Source organism: Salmo salar, chromosome ssa17 (assembly GCF_905237065.1).
Source record: "Salmo salar chromosome ssa17, Ssal_v3.1, whole genome shotgun sequence".
Classification (NCBI taxonomy): Eukaryota; Metazoa; Chordata; class Actinopteri; order Salmoniformes; family Salmonidae; genus Salmo; species Salmo salar.
In genome coordinates, this window is record NC_059458.1 from 20,859,448 (window position 1) to 20,880,618 (window position 21,171).

Here is a 21,171-nt window from a genome sequence, read left to right on the forward strand (position 1 = left end):
ACATGGGGAATAATGAAGATGGATTTTTGCCACCCAGGGAGCAGTTGTTGGGGGTTAACTGCATTGCTCTGTACATTTCTTAGCCTTAAGATTAAGCAATTTAAAATAAGTCTAACTAGACAATTCCGTTAAGAATAAATTCTTATTTACAATGACAGCCTACACCAGCCAAACCAGGACAACGCTGGGCCAATTGTACAAAGAAAAAAACAACCGTTCTTTTGTATTATTTTTTGTACCGTCATCTTTGAAAATGCAAGAGAAAGGCCATAATGTATTATTCCAGCCCAGGTGCAATTTAGATTCCGGCCACTAGATGACATTAGTGTATGTGCAAAGTTTTAGACTGATTCAATAAACTATTGCATTTCTGTTCAAAATTTTGTGTCAAGACTGCCCAAATGTGCCTAATTTGTTTATTAATAACTTTTCATGTTCAAAATTGTGCGCTCTCCTCAAACAATAGCATGATATTATTTCACTGTAATAGCTACTGTAAATTGGACAGTGCAGTTAGATTAACAAGATTTTAAGCTTTCTGCCAATATCAGATATGTCTATGTCCTGGGAAATTTTCTTGTTACTTACAACCTGATGCTAATCACATTAGCACACATTAGCTCAACCGTCCCGCGGGTGGGACACCGATCTGTAGAGATCCTTAATAGGTTGAAGACCCCTTCGAGACAGGATCCCGTTAACGGGATTGATTTTGAAAACAGCCAGTGGAAAATCAGAGCGCCAAATTCAAAACAGCTAAAATCTCATAATTCCATTTTCTCAAACAATCAACTATTTTACACCATTTTAAAGATAAGACTCTCGTTAATCCAACCACATTGTCCGATTTCAAAAAAGGCTTTACGGCGAAAGCATAAAATTAGATTATGTTAGGAAATAAACTTCACAAAAAAAAACACAGCCATCTTCCAAGCAACTAGATGCATCACAAAAACCAAAAATACAGCTAAAATATTCACTAACCTTTGATGATCTTCATCAGATGGCACTCATAGGACTTCATGTTACACAATACATGTATGTTTTGCTCGATAAAGTTCATATTTATATCCAAAAACACCATTTTACATTGGCGCGTAATGTTCAGAAATGTTTTCCCTCCAAACCTAGTTGTGAATGAGCAATGAGCACACATATTACAGAAATACTCATCATAAACTTTGATCAATATACAAGTGTTATGCACAGAATTATAGATATACTTCTCCTAAATGCTACCGCTTTGTCAGATATCAAAAAAGGTTCACGGCGAAAGCACAATTTGCAATAATCTGAGTACAGCCCAGAAGACCCAACAACTAGCAAACAGAAACCCGCCATCTTGGAGTCAGTAAAACTAAGAAATTACATTATAAATATTCACTTACCTTTGATTAGGTAAGTGAAGGCACTCCCAGGGACCCCAGGAACCCCAGCTCCACAATAAATGTTCGATAAAGTTCATATTTATGTCCAAATACATCCATTTTGTTCGGGCGTTAGGTTCACCATCAAACCCACAACGCGCGTGCTTACTTAGTCCAGACAAAAAGTCTAAAAAGTTATACTACAGTTTGTAGAAACATGTCAAACGATGTATAGAATCAATCTTTAGGTTGTTTTTAACATATATCTTCAATAAAATTCCAACCGGACCTATCCGTTCTCTTTAGGAGTGAATATGAACTCAGCTCGCTCCCAAGTCCTTGTGCGTGACTGTACCCATGCCTTATAATGGGACACCTACTTCCTTGGGCTGTTATTCCCATCAAATTCACCATAGAATCCTCAAACAAGGTTCTAAAGACTGTTGACATCTAGTGGAAGCTTTAGGAAGTGCAAAATGAACCCTTAGTCACTGTACACTGTAAAGGCAATCATTTGAAAAAACTACAACCTCAGATTTCCCATTTCCTGGTTGGATTTTTCTCAGGTTTTTGCCTGCCATATGAGTTCTGTTATACTCACAGACATCATTCAAACAGTTTTAGAAACTTAAGAGTGTATTCTATCCGAATCTACTAATAATATGCATATATTAGCTTCTGGGCCTGAGTAGCAGGCAGTTTACTCTGGGCACGCTTTTCATCCGAACGTGAAAATACTGCCCCCTATCCCAATGAAGTTTAAAATAAAGACCAGTTCAATCTCCAGCATCTCACCCCTCTCTTCAAACAGGAATAACAACATAGTGTTGAATAACCACTTGAGTAAGAGGACACAATGCAAGAAATCCAAATGTTTTGGTGGTATCAATGCGAACATTGTTGGCATGTTTGTACCGTTAGTGTCACCTGCTTCCTTAATAAGTCCAAATCCTCAGACACCTGCACAGACACACAGACACACGCTTTGGTACCATGCCAGCTTAGTAGGGGGAACCGGAGAAAAGGGGGAACCAGGAGAAGAAGATGTCAGAGAAAGCTTCGGCGATACTGAAGAATCCGTAGACCACCCAGTAGGTCAACCACTGAGTGTCATCCTCTTTCTTCTTACTCTCTGTGGCCTTGGTTCTGAGTAGATAACAGGACAGGTGATGAATTATTAATGAATGGATAAAATATACTTGTTAGTTACATGTTTAGGTCCTCTTTACTTACGAGAGGTACGCTGGGGACAAAGCCAATCAGGTTACAGAGGAGAGAGTCTCTGTAGCACCACAGATACAGACAGATCAGAGTGACCACACCTAGAGATCAAACTCAATCTGCAGACATGTCAGACCATCCTCATATCATGATCTATCTATCTCTCTCTCTGTCAAAATGTGTAATGATACAGTATGCATTCAAATAATTTCAACTACAACATCAACCACCAGGATCTCTCCCCTGTCTTCAAACATGAATAACAACATAGTGTTTAATGACCAATTGAGCAACTGGACATGTTGCAGGAAATCAGTGTTTTGTGGCACACACACACACACACACACACACACACACACACACACACACACACACACACACACACACACACACACACACACACACACATTGTCTTACTCTCTATAGCCTTGATCCTGATTGGATAACAGGTTAGGTGATGAGTGAATGGATTAATTAATGTTATGCTTTTAGGCCCTTTTTTACTTACGAGAGGTATGCTGGCAAGACACACACACACACACTCAAACTTTGGAATATAAACGTAAGGCAGTTTTAGCTATTAAACGTTATTACTGTTTTATTAGACAACTGTTTTTTTAACCGATGTCTGATTTCAGGAATAAAGCTCAGCCCTGTTCACAAACATGGAAATATAGCTAAAATACAATATATGTACATGATATGAATTCCAGTTGTCATGTTCCTTTAGGGACCCTTAGTGGTGAGACGATGTATATTGACCCTAGGCTTCTATCTTTCTTTCTTTATTTTGTGCTGGCTGAGTGAAGTTAAATAAATAATATAATATTCCTATTTCTACTTTTACCGATACACTTTCTACAGCAAGTCATTACAATGAAAATTCGAGTATGTTATAATAGACACATTTGGTGGTCAGGGAAGTCACAATATAGAAGTTTAGACCTCATGTAGTCCTTACAGATTTAGACCTTGTGTTTTTCCTACGGAGTCAGGATGGCCGAGCGATCTAAGGTGCTGCGTTAAAGTTGTAGTCTCCCCTGGGGGTGTGGGTTCAAATCCAACGTCTGACAATATTTAGCGCCCATCTGTCACAGGGAAGTCATTACGAATTATGCTGTTTTTGTGTTGTCATGACGTTGGCCTGTGGGTAAGGTTTATGACCCCCCCCATAAATACCTTTCTCCCTTCCCCTCTCTTACTGACCCTACTGAAGGACTGCTGTCCTGTTAAATATAGAGAGTCTGGGAACATCAAACAAATGGGGAAAGGAACCATATTTTGGTAATAAAACCAGTTGGAAATATGCTTTGGAACGTAATGAGTATGGATGTCAGTTCGGTTGTCATCTGAGACATTATGACTGATGACAGGACGACATAAACTGTACCTGGGAAAGTATACACCCTCTAGTTATCAGAGTCACATGGAATTGTTATGCAATTGAAATGTTTGATATTGAAATTGTTTGTTAGGAGATTAAATGTAATTTAATCTTCCAAATGAGAGAATTGGGTTTTCATAAGAAAAGTGCCCTGCTTGATCGGTGGCCCACCCCTGTGAAGAGACAGGGGTTATAAACGATGAAACACATCCTTCCCCCTCTCCACTATATAAGCCTTTGACGAAAAGATAACTACATGTTCCAGTACGTGAGGTCTGCAGCCTCTACGTTAGAAGGACACACGTCAAGTACAGAACTAAGCCAACCTCGGCGTGAGCTTTGGTGGCGAATGGTATGAACTTTGAGCTTATTCACTACAGAAGTGATACTTCCTAGCCGTTGAGTTAGCAGCGGCCGCTGTAGACGGGGGCTAGGAAAGGACCAATCTACCGAAGCGCAGCTCAGAGTAAATATTTATTGCATTTTCCTTTTCCAAATGGGCGGTAATTTAGAATGCATAAGATAATGTATTTACAATAGCATAGCTGCTGTTTCTTTGTTCCTAAGTCTTCCCGCTCTTTCATTCAAGCCCAACCCCCTTTCCTTTGTGTAACCAGCCATCATGTATGACATAATTTGTATTCGGTGTATTTGTAATTCTGTGTGATTAGTTTAGGTATTTAGTAAATAAATAATTAAACCCAATTTTGTATTGCTGATTCAACTTGTTAGCCAGGGTTCGTGAAGATAGCCAAGAATTTACAACTTTCATTATGAGACTGAAAATAAGACAAGGGTTAATATTGACTGCTATCGATGTAAAATATTACTAAGTATTTTAAGAGTTTATTCGGAAGATAACGGCTCTATAAAAACGTTCTTCCGTGGTGCCCCGACTTTCTAGTTAATTACATTTACATGATTAGCTTAATCAGGTAATATTAATTACAGAGAAAGGATTTTATAGGTTAGCATGTCATATCACTTAATCCGGCATAGCCAAAGACACGACAGTGTAATACATCACATGTTGATAAAATTGTTCGCTAAATCGATCAATGTAATGTAGTGAACTTCATATTGCACTTGATAGTATGGCAAATACCTAAATAACATTTTAAAAAATGGTTAATTAAATGAATTAAACACTTTATTATAGTATAAATTAAAAAATGTATCATAGTCTAAATGAGAAGTTATTCAAATAGTTGAATTAGCCAAAAGTTAATACTACTGTAGTCTAGATGGAGGACAAGCATATCATTAGCACAGTAGTTGCGTGGCTGAGTAGTTAAGGTGATGGACTAGAAAACCATTGGGCTTTATGAACACCTTCCGAATATTGAGTTGAGACTGGACTCAGAACAGCCTCAATTAGTCAGGGCACGGACTACAAGTTGTCGAAAGCATTCCAGAAGGATGCTGGCCCTTGTTGACTACAATGCTTGCCACAGTTGCGTCAAGTTGGCTGGATGTCCTTTGAGTAGTGGGCCATTCTTGATACACACAGGAAACTGATGTGTGAAAAACACTGCAGCGTTGCAGTTCTTGACACAAACCGGTGCTCCTGGCACCTACTACCATACCCCGTTCAAAGGCACTTAAATCTGTCTTGCCCATTCACCCTCTGAATGGCACACATAAACAATCCATGTCTCAATGCTTAAAAATCCATCTTTAAACCTGTCTCCTCTCCTTCATCTACACTGATTGAAATGGATTTAACCAGTGACATCAATAAGGGATCATAGCTTTCCCCTGGATTCACCTGGACAGTCTATGTCATGAAAAGAGCTGCCGTCCTTAATATTTTGTACACTCTTTATGTCTCTGGTGTGGTATATGTGAGGTATCACCTGTATTCATTTGAGTAACTCTATGCCAGTGAAAGGTTCAAGGCATAGCCCATTCTCAAATCAGATTCATTTGGCTTCAAAATGTATTGATTTAAAGGCATAGTATGTGATTTGGTAATATGACGGTTGATATTGGGGAAATATTATGTCACCCATAGGTACAGAATAATAATTTGTGTGTGTAGATGTGTTATGGCTTCTTCTTTTCATCTTCACATTTGAATTAAAGAGTAGGCATTAATTGGAGAAGATATCATGTACAGTAGCATATTCTACAGTACACACATAGAGGAAATTTAGTCCAGAATCGCTTATTAAATATTTCAACTGGGATAGTAATGTGTTCTCTTACTCTTCCTGTCACGCCCTGATCTGTTTCACCTGTCCTTGTGATTGTCTCCACTCCCTCCAGGTGTCGCTGAATTCCCCCAGTGTATTTATCCCTGTGTTTCCTGTCTCTATGTGCCAGTTCGTCTTGTATGTTCCAAAGTCAACCAGCGTTTTTTCCCGAACTCCTGCCATTGCTATTCTCCTTTTTCTAGTCTTCCTGGTTTTGACCCTTACCTGTTCTGGACTCTGTACCCGCCTGCCTGACCATTCTGCCTGCCTTGACCACGAGCGTTTCTGCCACTCTGTACCTCCTGGACTCTGATCTGGTTTTGACCTTTTGCCATGACCATTCTCTTGTTTACTCCTTTTGGATTAATAAACATTGTAAGACTCCAACCATCTGCCTCCTGGGTCTCGCCTTGTGTCATGATACTTTCTCTCTCTTTCCCTCTCTCTCCCCCTCCCTCTCTCTCTCTCTCTCTGTCTCTCTCTCTCCCTCTCAAATCACATTTTATTTGTCACATGTGCCACATATAACAGGTCAAATCAAATCAAATGTATTGGTCACATACACATGTTTAGCAGATGTTATTGCGGGTGTTGCGCAATGATTGTGTTTCTTGCTCCAACAGTGCAGTGATATCTAAGACGTAATATCTAACAATTTCGCAACAATACACACAATGTCTGAGTGGCATAGACTACAACAGAATACAGTATATACATATGAGTATTTTTTTAAACTTTTATTTAACTAGGCAAGTCAGTTGAGAAAAAAATATTGTTTTCAATGAGGGCCTAGGAACAGTGGGTCAACTGCCTTGTTCAGGGGCACAACGACAGATTTGTACTTTGTCAGCTCGGGTTGTTATATCGGGGATTTGATCTTGCAACCTTTCGGTTACTAGTCCAATGCTCTAACCAGTAGGCTACCTGCTGCCCCAGGAGATATCAGTAATGCAAAATATGTACACATTATAAAGTGACTAGTGTTCTATTATTAAAGTGGCCAGTGGTTACAAGTCTATGTATATAGGGCAGCAGCCTCTAAGGTGCTAGTGATGGCTGTTTAACAGTCTGATGGCCTTGAGATAGAAGCTGTTTTTCAGTCTCTCAGTCCCAGCTTTGATACACCTGCACTGACCTTGCCTTCTGGATGATAGCGGGGTGAACAGGTAGTGGCTCTGGTGGTTGTCGTCCTTAATTATCTTGTTGGACTTCCTGTGACATCGTGTGCTGTAGGAGTCCTGGAGGGCAGGTAGTTTCCCCCCGGTGATGCGTTGGGCAGACCGCACCACCCTCTGGAGAGCCCTGCGATTGCGGGCAGTGCAGTTGTCGTACCAAGCGGTGATACAGCCCGACAGGATGCTCTCCATTGTGCATCTGTAAAAGTTTGGGAGGGTTTTAGGTGCCAAGCCAAATTTCTTCAGCCTCAAGAGGTTGAAGAGGCGCAGTTGGGTGGACCATTTCAGTTAATCAGTGATGTGTACGCCGAGGAACTTGAAGCTTTCCTTCTTCTTCACTGCAGTCCCGTCTATGTGGATATGGGGGTGCTCCCTCTGCGGTTTCCTGAAGTCCACGATCAGCTCCTTTGTTTTGTTGATGTTGAGTGAGAGGTTATTTTCCTGGCACCACACTCCCAGGGCCCTCACCTCCTCCCTGTAGGCTGTCTCGTGTAGACCTTACCGTGAAATGCTTACTTACAAGCCTTTAACCAACAATGCATTTCAAGAAATAGAGTTAAGGGAAAAAAATCGAAATAAACTCAAGTAAAATGTAAAATAAAAAGTAACACAATAAAATAACAATAACGAGGCTATATACAGGGGGTACCAGTACTGAGTCAATGTGCGAGGGTACAGGTTTGTTGAGGTAAATTGTACAAGTAGGTTGGGGTCAATGTAAGTAGTCCAGGTGGATATTTGATTAATTGTTCAGCAGTCTTATGGCTTGGGGGTAGAAGCTGTTAAGGAACCTTTTGGATCTAGACTTAGCGCACCGGTACCGCTTGCCGTGTGGTAGCAGAGAGAACAGTCTATGACAGTCTCCCTCTCTCTCTCCCATGTCTCTGTCTCATCCACTTTCTCTCTCTCTTTCTATGTATGTTGTCGTTGCACTCTAGGGGAAACAGGGCGTGACATGCTCAGGTGATTCCATGGAAGAGACTAGATGAAGAAAACAACAATTATATCACAGGAAAACACACACGCACACATGCCTGCAGACATATCTCAACACCACACCCACACACATACACACACAAACTTGTTGTTGTTGGAAGGCAAGATGTGATAATAGCCGTGCCTGTACAACATATTGGCTTTGATACCACTTTAATAACTTTACCTACATGTACATATTTACCTCGATTACCTCGACACCGGTGCCCCCCACACATTGACACAGTGACACGTTGACTCTGTACCGGTACCCCCTGTATATAGCCCCGCTATTGTTATTTACTGCTGCTCTTTAATTATTTGTTGTTCTTATCTCTTACTTTCTAGGGAGTTTCTTAAACTGCATCGTTGGTTAAGGGCTTGTCAGTAAGCATTTCACTGTAAGGTCTACAGCTGTTGTATTCAGCACATGTGACAATTGTTTTTGATTTGATTTGATTAAATGGTATGCATGACTAATAGTTCCTAAGAAGTTATTGGGAAGACATGATAAACCTGTCTGTAGATTTCTCACCTGGATGACTGGAGGCTTCTCTGGATGAATTCAAGATTAGCCAATCTTCCAACCGGCCACAATTCCAGGGGATTCCATTCTGGGTTTATCTTATCTGTGTAATCCTTTGGGCACTTTGATTCATGACAGTTTAACAGACAGTTCCAGAGTATTTGTCTGTAATCATTTTAATGTGATAACTTAATTTATATATTTTTTTTATATAAATGTTTGATTTGATTAATGTTCAATTAACATGTCTTATTTTGGTATAGTGATACCGAAAGAGCACAATTCTTTAGTTTCTCTGCATGTGTTGTTTTGGCTTAATCCTTATAATCCTGATCTCCGACCAAAACAGTTCCAGAGTATTTCTCTGTTATAGTGACAGGACACGACAACACACCTCTACTCTGTTCTATTCTCAGGAAACATTTCTACTCTGTTCTATTCTCAGGAAACATTTCTACTCTGTTCTATTCTCAGGAAACATTTCTACTCTGTTCTATTCTCAGGAAACATTTCTACTCTGTTCTATTGTCATGAATCATCTTTGTTTTGTTATATTCTTAGGAATCATTTCTACTCTGTTCGATTTAATCATTTCTACCCTATTGAGTCATTTATATTCTGTTCTATTGAAACATGCCAATTCTGTTATATTCTAATGACAACAACTCTACTCTGTTCTATTCTCAGGAATAATGTATATTCTATTCTACTGAAACATGTCCATTCTGTTATATTCTAATGACAACATCTCTACTCTGTTCTGTTCTCAGGAATAATCTATATTATATTGCCTTGAGCTCTCTGTTATAAAACACATGGTTATTCTCAATGGGATAAAGGACAAATAAAACCAAACAAAAAAGGACTAAATGGGCCGCATTGAATGAAACTTTTCTATTCTGAACGTCTGATTAGTTCCTATACACAGCACTATGTTCATAATACATACATAATATATTCATAAAAATGATAAGTTCTAAAACATTTCAATATGAAAGCCTTGTGACCAAGTGTATGCCATCTACATGGATGTTATGTATGTACAACAAAGTTGATTGGCCCTTGTTGAACTCTTGTAGTTTGATACATCGCTGTGTTTCTATTTACAAGTCCCTTTTACAAAAAGTCCCACTTTACCTAACATCATTACTAAACTTTAGACAAACCAGTTACCACACCCCGGTGTCAGAGATGGCTTACTCTGGAAACTCCTTTGGTCTCTACTGAGATTGAAATTATTCAAAATATCAGATTGGGCAATCCTCTGGAGTGGGCGTGGTTTACAGATTTGCCCCGCCCGCGGTGTCTTTGATTGACATAGCTCAAGAGCATCTGCAGCCAGCAAACCGTGAGTTCTCGCTCTCTCGGTTGAACCTACAGATATGGATTCGGTGCTGCTGCTGATCGTGTTCATGTTCTGCTCTACCAGCGTTGTTTAACGTCGGTCACCTCTAAGCCCAGTGACAAACGGGGATATATTGTATTTGCTCTTTTTTATATTCTCTGTCTTTCGTTCTCAGTCGCAATCTCTCCATCGCTTATCGGTGAGAAAGAGGTAGGCAGGCTCGTTTCCCCGCGGAAGAGGGCAGCCTGTAGCGGGGGCCAAGGGCATTTACTCCGTGGTCTCGTTGTCTGGATGGTTTCTGATTCTAGTGATTTTTATAACATTTCATTTGGATCATGGCGACTGATTCCCCTGCCCGGAGTCTGGATGAGATCGATCTGTCTGCTCTACGGGTAAGATAAAGCCGGGTCTACATCATGTATCTGGTTCATTATCAGAGATGGCTACTACTCTCTCTCTCTCTCTCTCTGTGTGTGTGTGTGTGTGTGTGTGTGTGTGTGTGTGTGTGTGTGTGTGTGTGTGTGAGAGAGAGAGATACAACGCTTCTAAAATGGGTCAAATTCCCCATCCCTCCCTACAGCCACCAACATGGCAGACTGGCCTACCGATGTTTGGGCATGAGCAAAACATATCCAGATATCGAATTGTGCAGGCCTATATAGCACTGTTCACAGCCTAATAGCAGGTGGTTATACAATGTAACACAACAGATGAACATACTCAGTGGAAAAACGTCAACAAAGTGTTTCTCTTTCTGCTGATTTACTAACGACTGACCAAGATAAACAATGGTTAGGTATGCAATGGCATGACAGCATAGCCATGTAATCTGATGTCATGGGTTGTTCTGGCTGGTCTGGCTTTTAGGTCTGAATATGTCGCTTTCATTGAGCCAGTCTGCTGTGGAATGTAGCCTACACACACACACACACACAACACACACACACACACACACACACACACACAGAATGTTAATGTGGGTCTACCAAAACAGCCTGATAGCCTTCATGGGCATTTACTGTATGTATACATTATACATTAAGGCATTCATGTGTGCTGTGTGTGTGTGTGTGTGTGTGTGTGTGTGTGTGTGTGTGTGTGTGTGTGTGTGTGTGTGTGTGCAACAAATGTCACTCACTGTTAAACATGGGTAGAGGGATTCCTCTACAAAGGATACTATTAAATAATCACTATGTATCTATTTATATGTCATACATTGTCTATATTACATTACATTGATATATTGCATATGCCAATATGGTTATATGTTGCTATAACCATCAGTGTAGATGCTAAACTATGCTAAGCTAGTAATGCTAGTGGCTAGGCTACCTGTAGACTGTGTTGTCTGTACACTCTTAGAAAAAATGGTTCCAAATGGGTTCTGCGGCTATCCCCATAGGAGAACCCTTTTTGTTTCCAGGTAGAACCCTTTTTGGTTCCAGGTATAACTATGTTGGTTTCCATGTAGAACCATGTGTGGAAAGGGTTCTACATGGAACCCAAAAGGGTTGTACCTGGAACCAAAAGTGGTTCTCCAGAGGGTTCTCCTATGGGGACAGCCAAAGAACCCTTTATGGTTTTTCTAAGAGTGTAGGCTACTGTTACTGCACCCTCTGGTTATTTTGTGAACCCTGAGAAAAGACACACGCACACACACACACACACTGCATGATGGATACACCTACTCTGCAAGATGCTGTGTGTGCGTTTGCATTTGTTTGTGTGGGTGTGTGGTCAGGTACTGTGTATAAGCTATGACCCACAGACAGGTACACAGACTAGTGTAAAGGATGTTAGACAGTTTATTTATGTCATTCTAGAATTTCCATTACGTAACAGAACTCACGATAGTACTGTACATATAGGGAGCCATTTGACCTCCCGGGTTGCAGATTGGGTAGGTGTCATGGTAAGGATGAGGGCAGAGCCAGGGTTGACATATTGGTAGAGGGCAGAGCCAGTCTATAGCTGAACTCTACAGTAGCATGTTGAGGTTGCCAGGTTGGACAGAGCAAGTCTAGAACTGAGCTGTATAGTAGAATGATTAGGTTGCCAGGTTGGGGAGAGCCAGTCTAGAACTGAGCTGTACAGTAGCATGATTAGGTTGCCAGGTTGGGCAGAGGCAGTCTAGAACTGAGCTGTACAGTAGCATGATTAGGTTACCAGGTTGGGCAGAGCCAGTCTAGAACTGAGCTGTACAGTAGCATGATTAGGTTGCCAGGTTGGGCAGAGCCAGTCTAGAACTGAGCTGTACAGTAGCATGATTAGGTTGCCAGGTTGGGCAGAGCCAGTCTAGAACTGAGCTGTACAGTAGCATGATTAGGTTGCCAGGTTGGGCAGAGCCAGTCTAGAGCTGAGCTGTGCAGTGGCCTGTTCAAGTTGTGCAGAGCCAGTCTAGCTGAGTTGTACCGTGGCCTGTGTGGATTACAGTTCTCCACCAGTCAGTCGCAGACATTAATCCACTGGTTAGTGGGTCACTGGCTAGACTGGGCTAGGAACCGCTGGACAGACGAGAGTGTGTGTGTGTGTGTGTGTTGGGAAATCCTGACTGAGGAGTGGTCAGAGAATTGGTGATACAGCACACACACACACGCACAGTCAGAAGCCAGGCAGTCAGCTGATGACATCAACAGATCAGCAGGACAGCACTGACCACACACACACACACACACACACACACACACACACACACACACACACACACACACACACACACACACACACACACACACATTTAGGTGTTGGGTGAGGAGCTGATGAATGAGAGAGACAAAGAAAAAGAGGGAACAAGGAAAGGAGAGCGAGAGAAAGAGAGAGATTGAGTGCCAGTTATGTCACAGATGACACCCTATCCTCCACTACTTTCGGCCAGAGCACTAGCCGTTATAGACGACACTCTCAACCTAAACCCACCTACACCCCAGAACTGACCAACATACATATTATTCATGAACTATCTGGGCGTGTCGCACTCAAATGTCTCCCCCTGAATGTGTCTGGGTGACCTAATTTCCCGCTGAGCCACAAGACCCCCTTATACACACTCTTTCCGTAGCCTCACACACACACACACACACACACACACACACACACACACACACACACACACACACACACACACACACACACACACACACACACACAAGTTGTCGTGAGGAGCTGAACAGAGAATAAGATTCATCAGCAGAGAGAAAACATTTGTGTGAGTCATCCGGTATAGTAGAGTCCTTCTCTCATGACAGTGGTTGTTTAGATACGACCAGTTACAACGTGACTCCCATCATCCACTAACCTACTGTAATCTAATCATCTCACACACACACCCCCTGAGAGCCCATTCTGTTGTATTAAATAGTCATGATAACGGACACTTTTCTATCAGTTAGCCTGAGGATATGAATGAACTGGAGCAGCAGAAACACTCTGTTTGACTCTGTCACACACACACACACACACACACACACACTTAGACACACTTGATCACTAACCCTTGTGTGGGCTTGTTTAGAAGAGTAAGTGTTTCTGTGTTTCTCATGGTACCACAGAAGGGAAGAAGAGATGAGGAGAAGACTAGAGAGAGAACATAAAAGAGAGTAGAAGTGCCACAGTGGTGCTTAGATACTGCTGGAATGAGAGCTGGAGGGAGAGACAGATGGAAAGAGAGTAAAACCACCACAGCCAAAAGCTCAAGTCTGTTGGAATGAGAGAGCGATAGAGAGAATAAAAGAGAGTATGACAATGCCATAGCATTTCTCAGAGACGGGCTGGAATGAGAGAGAATGAGAGAACGAAACTGTGAGAGCTACATATGTCTACTCAGGCTGGCTGCAGATGAATGGAGAGAGAGAAAGAGAGAGAGAGTTGGAGTGAGAGAAAGCGAGTGAAAGAAAGAAAGAGTGAGGGCTACAGAGGGGGGAGTTGAATTCCAGCTATTGTTGGAATGCCTTAGCAACACAGAAAAGAGGGAGGTGTGTGTGTGTAAGGTCACTGGGTTCTCTGCTGTGGTCTAGTGCTTCCTCTTCTAACTCTACTGTCTAGTAAGCTAATCATTATGCAGCCACTTTAGCTAGCTATCGACAGTAGCAGTCTATTAGCATCAGCTAGCTTCAAGCTAACTGTCTCTAGCCTATCTCTGGGGGCTAGCATCAAGCTAACGGTCTATATGTTTTGGGGCTGGCATCAAACTGTCTATCTGTGCTAGCATCAAGTTAACAGTCTATATGTCTGGGGTGGGGACTAGCATCAAGCTAACGGTCACCTCTATAACTGCCAGCTTCAAGCTAAATGTCTGTACACTCTGTGACTCCGAATCTGTCTCTCTTTAGGACCCAGCAGGCATCTTTGAGCTGGTGGAGTTGGTGGGCAATGGAACCTACGGACAGGTGTACAAGGTAAGACGCACACTTCTTTCTCTCTCTCCTGGTCTCCCTCTCTCCCCCCTGGTCTCCCTCTCTCCCCCTATCTCTATCAGTAGGAAACAGTCATTTGTATCTGACAAGATGCAGAGGGATGTATATTTCAGGACACAGGATATGACTGAGCGATTTCTCGTCTCTGCCAGTGGTTTATGTTTGATTGGCGTAATGGTGGCTTGGGGTCTCAGTTGCTCCAGTGTGTGCCCAAGTGTCACTGTCTGTGTCCAAACCTCCTTTCCTTTCCTTTCGTTTCCTCTCCTTTCTTTAGCTTTCCTCTCCTCTCCCGTGAATTCATTCCTTTATAGTTGCACATTTGAATATGTTGTTTCAACCGTGTTCATTAGGGGTGGGAATTGCCAGGGACCTGACGATATGATATTATCACCATACTTAGGTGCCGATACGATATGTATTACGATTCTATATGTATTGTGATTCGATACTGTGATTTTATTGCGATTCGATGTTCCGGACATATTGCTCACCATATGTCTGCTACAGGGAGACAAGGGAGAGAGAGCCATGAGAAAACCAAATAAAAGTCATGGAAATAAATTGGCTCCCAATGTAAATATAAGATGGAGAACAAGCTATGAAGGTAATATCCTGGATTTTTGGTGCAGGTACAGCCAACTAGCACAAAAATAATGTTGCGATATTGTCCAAACGTTACGATCAAAAATAATATCCTGATTATGTAACTGTATCGATATTCTTCCCCCGTCACTAGTGTTCATGTTTGTGTATAATGGACTAGTGTGTGTGTGTGTGTGTGTGAAGGTCATGTTGGAATGGGGAGTAGAGTGTGCTCTGATTGGATAAACAAAAGAGGTCAGCTAGAGGTCAACACTGTTAGCCACAGATAACGTTTGACAGCCTCTTCCGTGTGTGTTTCTGTGCATTTGTGAGAGAAAATGCGCAAGAGAGGTGTTTCTGTGAGACTGTTGCATCTTGTGCGTGTGTGTGGGGTGTGTGAGAGTTATGTGAGTTCAGTTATTGCTAACGATGCTCTCTGACTGAAAGTCACGCCTCATTTGCTGGATGACATTCAGCCTGTCTGCTGTAATACACTATAGTCATATAGGCCCACTGCTTTACTGCAGTATACTGTAGTATATACTAACCCTGTCTACTGTAATACACTATAGCCATATAGGCCCACTGCTCTACTGCAGTATACTGTAGTATATACTAACCCTGTCTACTGTAATACACTATAGCCATATAGGCCCACTGCTCTACTGCAATATACTGTAGTATATACTAACCCTGTCTACTGCAGTATACTGGATTAGGCCCAGAGAATTATACCTACGGAGGAGAGTTTCTTCTATCAAGGAACTTTAAATGTCCTTTGAACATTCAAAGGTACATTTCCTGCCCTCCAGGACATCTACAGTACCGGGTGTCACAGGAAGGCCTAGAAGATCATCAAAGACCTCAACCACCTGAGTCACGGCCTGTTCACCCCGCTACCATCTAGAAGGCAGAGACAGTACAGGTGCATCAAAGCTGGGACAGAGAGACTGAGAAACGGCTTCTATCTCCAGGCCATGAGACTGTTAAACAGTCACCACTAGCCGGCCTCCGCCCAGTACCCTGCCCTGAACTTAGTCACTGTCTCTAGCCAGCTACCACCCGGTACTTTACCCTGCACCTTATAGGCTGTTGCCCAATGTACATAGACATGGAACACTAGTCACTTTAATGATGTTTACCTACTGTTTTACCCACTTCATATGTATATACTGTATTCTAGTCAAGACTCATCCAATATAACTACTGCTGTACACACCTTTTCTATTGATATACTGTCTATACACACTATTTTTTATATATATATATATATATATATATATATATATATATATATTTCTGGTCTCTGACATTGCTCGTTCTGATATTTCTGCATTTTGTTTTCCTTCATTGCTATATATTACATTGCACTGTTGGAGCCAGAAACACCAGCATTTTGCTGCACCTGTGATAACACCAGGAAATATGTGTACATAAACAACAACATTAGATTTGATATACTGACCTTGTTTACTGTAATACACTATCGCCATATAGGCTCACTATATACTGCAATATACTGTAGCTACTGTACTAACCAGGGATTACAACTGACATGCTTAGTCCCAAGAGAACCACCAATAAAGTTCTTTACTGGTTTGAACCAAAAACAAAGTGCTGGTTTGTTTAGTTCCTTTGTGTTTCTGCCTTAACATGTGAAATTGCAGTCTGGTCTCATAGACTAAACATAGCATATTAAATGTAAATCTGGACTACTGAAATTAGTATGATATGTTTGGTATGGTTACATCAAAAGGCACTCGCACATCTGAGCAATCTTTTTGTAGGTGCATGGTAACAGTTGAACAAGATGAAAGAAAAAGGAAACCGCACACTGCTCTTGATAGTATCACTGATATTTAATAAGCTTACGTATCGGCCTCACGGCCTTTTTTTTCAATTAGCACCCTTATGTAGACCTAGCCCCACCCACATCCGTTCCACGCATTGAAAGGGGTTGGAGGCAAAGGAAAAACAAATAAGTGCTACCAAATATAACAATATTAATTTTATAAATATTACAGAAGTGGATAAATAAGACGTATTAAACACGTCTGTAAAACCACAATGAGGACATAGCAAGTTTTCATTAATCTTTGGGTACATCGTACAAAAAACAGAGTCATCTTCAATAGGCACAGAAATCATGTTCAAATTCACAACATAACAAACATAGGCATTTCATCATTAAGTCCTTTAGGAAATAATGTCTGGAGGGTGAAAATCCAAAAATATTCTCTTTTACTCAGAGTATTATTAATATCACCTCCCCTGTCTGATATCTTGACTTTCTCTATGCCATAAAATGTAAAGGTAGAAATGTCATGCTTCAGGTCATTAAAATGTACTGCGACTGGATAATCCCTGTCGTTTCTCCTGATTGAGCTTTTATGTTCACTAATTCTCTGTTTGAGAGAGCGGGAGGTCTTACCAACATAGCAGAGTCCACATGGACATTTAATAATGTAAATAAAATGGGTGGTGGAACACGTAATAATGTCATTTATTTGGAACCGTTTTCCTGTATGTGGGTGGCAGAAATATTCGCACTTCATCATATTGTTGCACTGTGCGCATCCTCTGCATTTATAGCTACCATTTGGTAGAGGGCGTAAAAGAGCTTGGCTGATTTTCTTTTGTGGCTGGCCGTTGGCATGAACCAATTTATCGTGTAAAGTGCGACCTCTCCTATACACAATAAGTGGTCGATTTTTAAATTCAGCCGGCCAAGCTGGGTCCGATGATAAAATATGCCAGTGTTTCTTGACCACACCTCCCACTTTTTGCGAGTTCAAAGTATATGTGGTTATGAACATTACAGAGTGTTCTTTAGAGGGTATTTTTTGTAGCAGTTCATCTCGGGTTTTTCCCAATGCCAAATTAAGAGCTTCATCCACACATTGTGGAGAATAGCCTCTTCTTAGAAACCTAATGCGCATCTCCGCTGCTTTTGCTAGATAATCCTCTGTGGAGTGGCATATACGGCGCAGTCTGAAAAACTGGCTTCTTGGAAGTCCTCTTTTTAATGGCTCAGGGTGGACGCTGTCCCCCTGTAATAGAGTATTTCTGTCCGTTTCTTTTCTATACAGAGTTGTAACCAGGGTTCCATTTGATTTCTCAATCCACATATCGAGGTAATGAACATGTTAAGTGTCACATTCAATAGTGAATTTGAGATTGGGGTCAATGTCATTGAGTAGTGCCATAAAATCTAACAGCTCTTTTTCAGTGTCATCAATATATCGATACCACTTCAGGACTTTATTCAAAAATGGATTTTCGTTTTCATTATTAACAAAACGTTCTTCAAAAAGACCCACATAAAGGTTAGCATAGCTCGGAGCGAATGTGGAGCCCATCGATGTTCCATTCGTTTGGAGGTAGTATTCATCATCAAACCTGAAATAGTTATACGTCAAAACATATTCAGCTCTAGAATGAAGTTTGTTGGTGGATATTCGTTACTATCTCTGTCTCCCAAATAGTGAGCTAGGGCTGCCAGCCCCCCCACGTGGGGAATGCTGGTATATAGACTCTCCACATCTAATGTGACCAGAATACAGTCTTCTGTTAAACCCGTTATTGGTGAGATCTTGTTTATGAAGTCTATAGAGTCTTTTACATAAAGATGGCAATGCTTGCACATGAGTTTTAATGAAAGAGTCTATAAAGTTCGACAACGGCTCTAGCATTGAGCCTATTCCTGCAACCACTGGTCTGCCTGGATAATTGCCTTGTTGTGTTTTAGGTTGGTGTAATTTCGGTAACCTGTACAGGCATGGACGTATGGCACATTTACAGCAAAGATATTCATATTCAGGTTTTGAGATAAGGTTATTTAATAGGGCTCCAGATTAGAGCATATATCCCTTTGGAACACCTGTGTGGGATCAACACTCAGTTTTCTATAGAAACGTTCATTACTGAGTTGTCTCTGTATTTCTTCTTTATGTTTTTCATAGTCTAAAACAACCACAGCACCCCCCTTGTCTGCAGGTTTAATAACCAAAGATGAATCTTTCATTAATTCATTAAGTGCCTGTTCTTCTGTTCTAGTGAATGTGGTTTGTTTGTCTCGTATACACTGACATGGCTTCTTGTTCGACTAACCTACAATAGGTATTAATCGAGGAGTTGTTAAGGGACAGACTATGCTTTTGGACTTAAAATGGGTACCAGTTCTTTGATGTGTTTCTAGGCCGGAAACAGTGTTTTGCGAAAACACAGGCTTAAGTTTAATCTTGCGAAAGAATTTAAACAGATCTACTTTCGTATCGAATGGTTTATCTGTACATGTAGGTACAAAAGAGAGGCCCTTAGATAAGACTGAGACTTGAGCGTCAGTAAGGTCTTTGTTGGAGAGGTTCATTACCGCGTCCTGCTGTAGCTCCGTGTCCATGGCCTGTGTTCCTGGTCTCCTCTTCGACCGCTTGCCTCTCCAACATCGTTTCTTTTCTTTCGTGGAGCCTTGTGTTGCTTCCATGTGCCATGGTTACATAAGACAAAAGGTTAAGGCAAAAACAAAAGTGGGGTGGTTGGTTGGGGTGGATGATGGATAACGCTAACATCTAGCAACCCAAAGGTTGTTTGTTCAAATTTCATCACGGACACCTTTAGCATTTTAGCTAATTAACAAACTTGCAACTACTTACAATTTTTTTGTTACTTTGCAACTACTTAGCATGTTAGCTAACCCTAACCTTAACCCTTAACCCTTAGCACCTAGCCTAGCTAACGTCAACTGGTTGGTGCTAGACATGTAGGCCTACACTAAAAGCACAGGGCACAGCACAGTTGAATTGAACCTGCTAACTGTAAGGTAGTGTAGTTCATCTCTTTCTAACTGAACCTGCTAACTGTAATGTAGTGTAGTTCATCTCATTCTAACTGAACCTGCTAACTGTAATGTAGTGTAGTTCATCTCTTTCTAACTGAACCTGCTAACTGTAATGTAGTGTAGTTCATCTCTTTCTAACTGAACCTGCTAACTGTAATGTAGTGTAGTTCATCTCTTTCTAACTGAACCTGCTAACTGTAATGTAGTGTAGTTCATCTCTTTCTAACTGAACCTGCTAACTGTAATGTAGTGTAGTTCATCTCTTTCTAACTGAACCTGCTAACTGTAATGTAGTGTAGTTCATTTCTTTCTAACTGAACCTGCTAACTGTAATGTAGTGTAGTTCATCTCTTTCTAACTGAACCTGCTAACTGTAATGTAGTGTAGTTCATCTCTTTCTAACTGAACCTGCTAACTGTAATGTAGTGTAGTTCATCTCATTCTAACTGAACCTGCTAACTGTAATGTAGTGTAGTTCATCTCTTTCTAACTGAACCTGCTAACTGTAATGTAGTGTAGTTCATCTCTTTCTAACTGAACCTGCTAACTGTAATGTAGTGTAGTTCATCTCTTTCTAACTGAACCTGTTAACTGTAATGTAGTGTAGTTCATCTCTTTCTAACTGAACCTGCTAACTGTAATGTAGTGTAGTTCATCTCTTTCTAACTGAACCTGCTAACTGTAATGTAGTGTAGTTCATCTCTTGTTTCTTCTTCTCCCTTGGTATCCAACAGCCATCAACGCTCCCTCTTTCCACCTCTCTCTCTGTTATTCTCTCTCTCTACCTCGCAAACTAAGGTTATTTTGGGAATCCATCCATCTATGTGTCTCTCTCTCTCACTCTACCTCTCTCTCTCTCTCTCTCTCTCTCTCTCTCTGTCCTCCACTCTGCATGCAGTTCTTATCAATATATAATAACATTTTTCTGTTATGTATTTTGTGTGTGTGTAAATCTTTCCCTACATTTCTCTGTACTATATGAAAAGCCTTAATAACGTGTGTGTGTGTGTGTGTGTGTGTGTGTGTGTGTGTGTGTGGTACAGTGTGTGTGTGTGTGTGTGTGTGGTACAGTGTGTGTGTGTGGTACAGTGTGTGTGTGGTACAGTGTGTACATGACGTGCTTGTGGTTTGTGCATCTCTGACGATTATTGG

General features: G+C 41.2%; 1 protein-coding gene across 1 annotated transcript in view; it reads left to right on the forward strand.

Annotated features, from left to right (window-relative positions):
• Positions 1-10,176: 10,176 nt before the first annotated feature.
• The window catches only part of LOC106575466 (TRAF2 and NCK-interacting protein kinase), a 40,655-nt gene continuing 29,660 nt past the window's right edge, over positions 10,177-21,171 (forward strand). The window contains 2 exon segments of the mRNA XM_045698979.1: positions 10,177-10,580; positions 14,517-14,582. Coding sequence (XP_045554935.1) covers positions 10,524-10,580; positions 14,517-14,582 — 123 coding nt within the window. The 5' untranslated portion in view covers positions 10,177-10,523.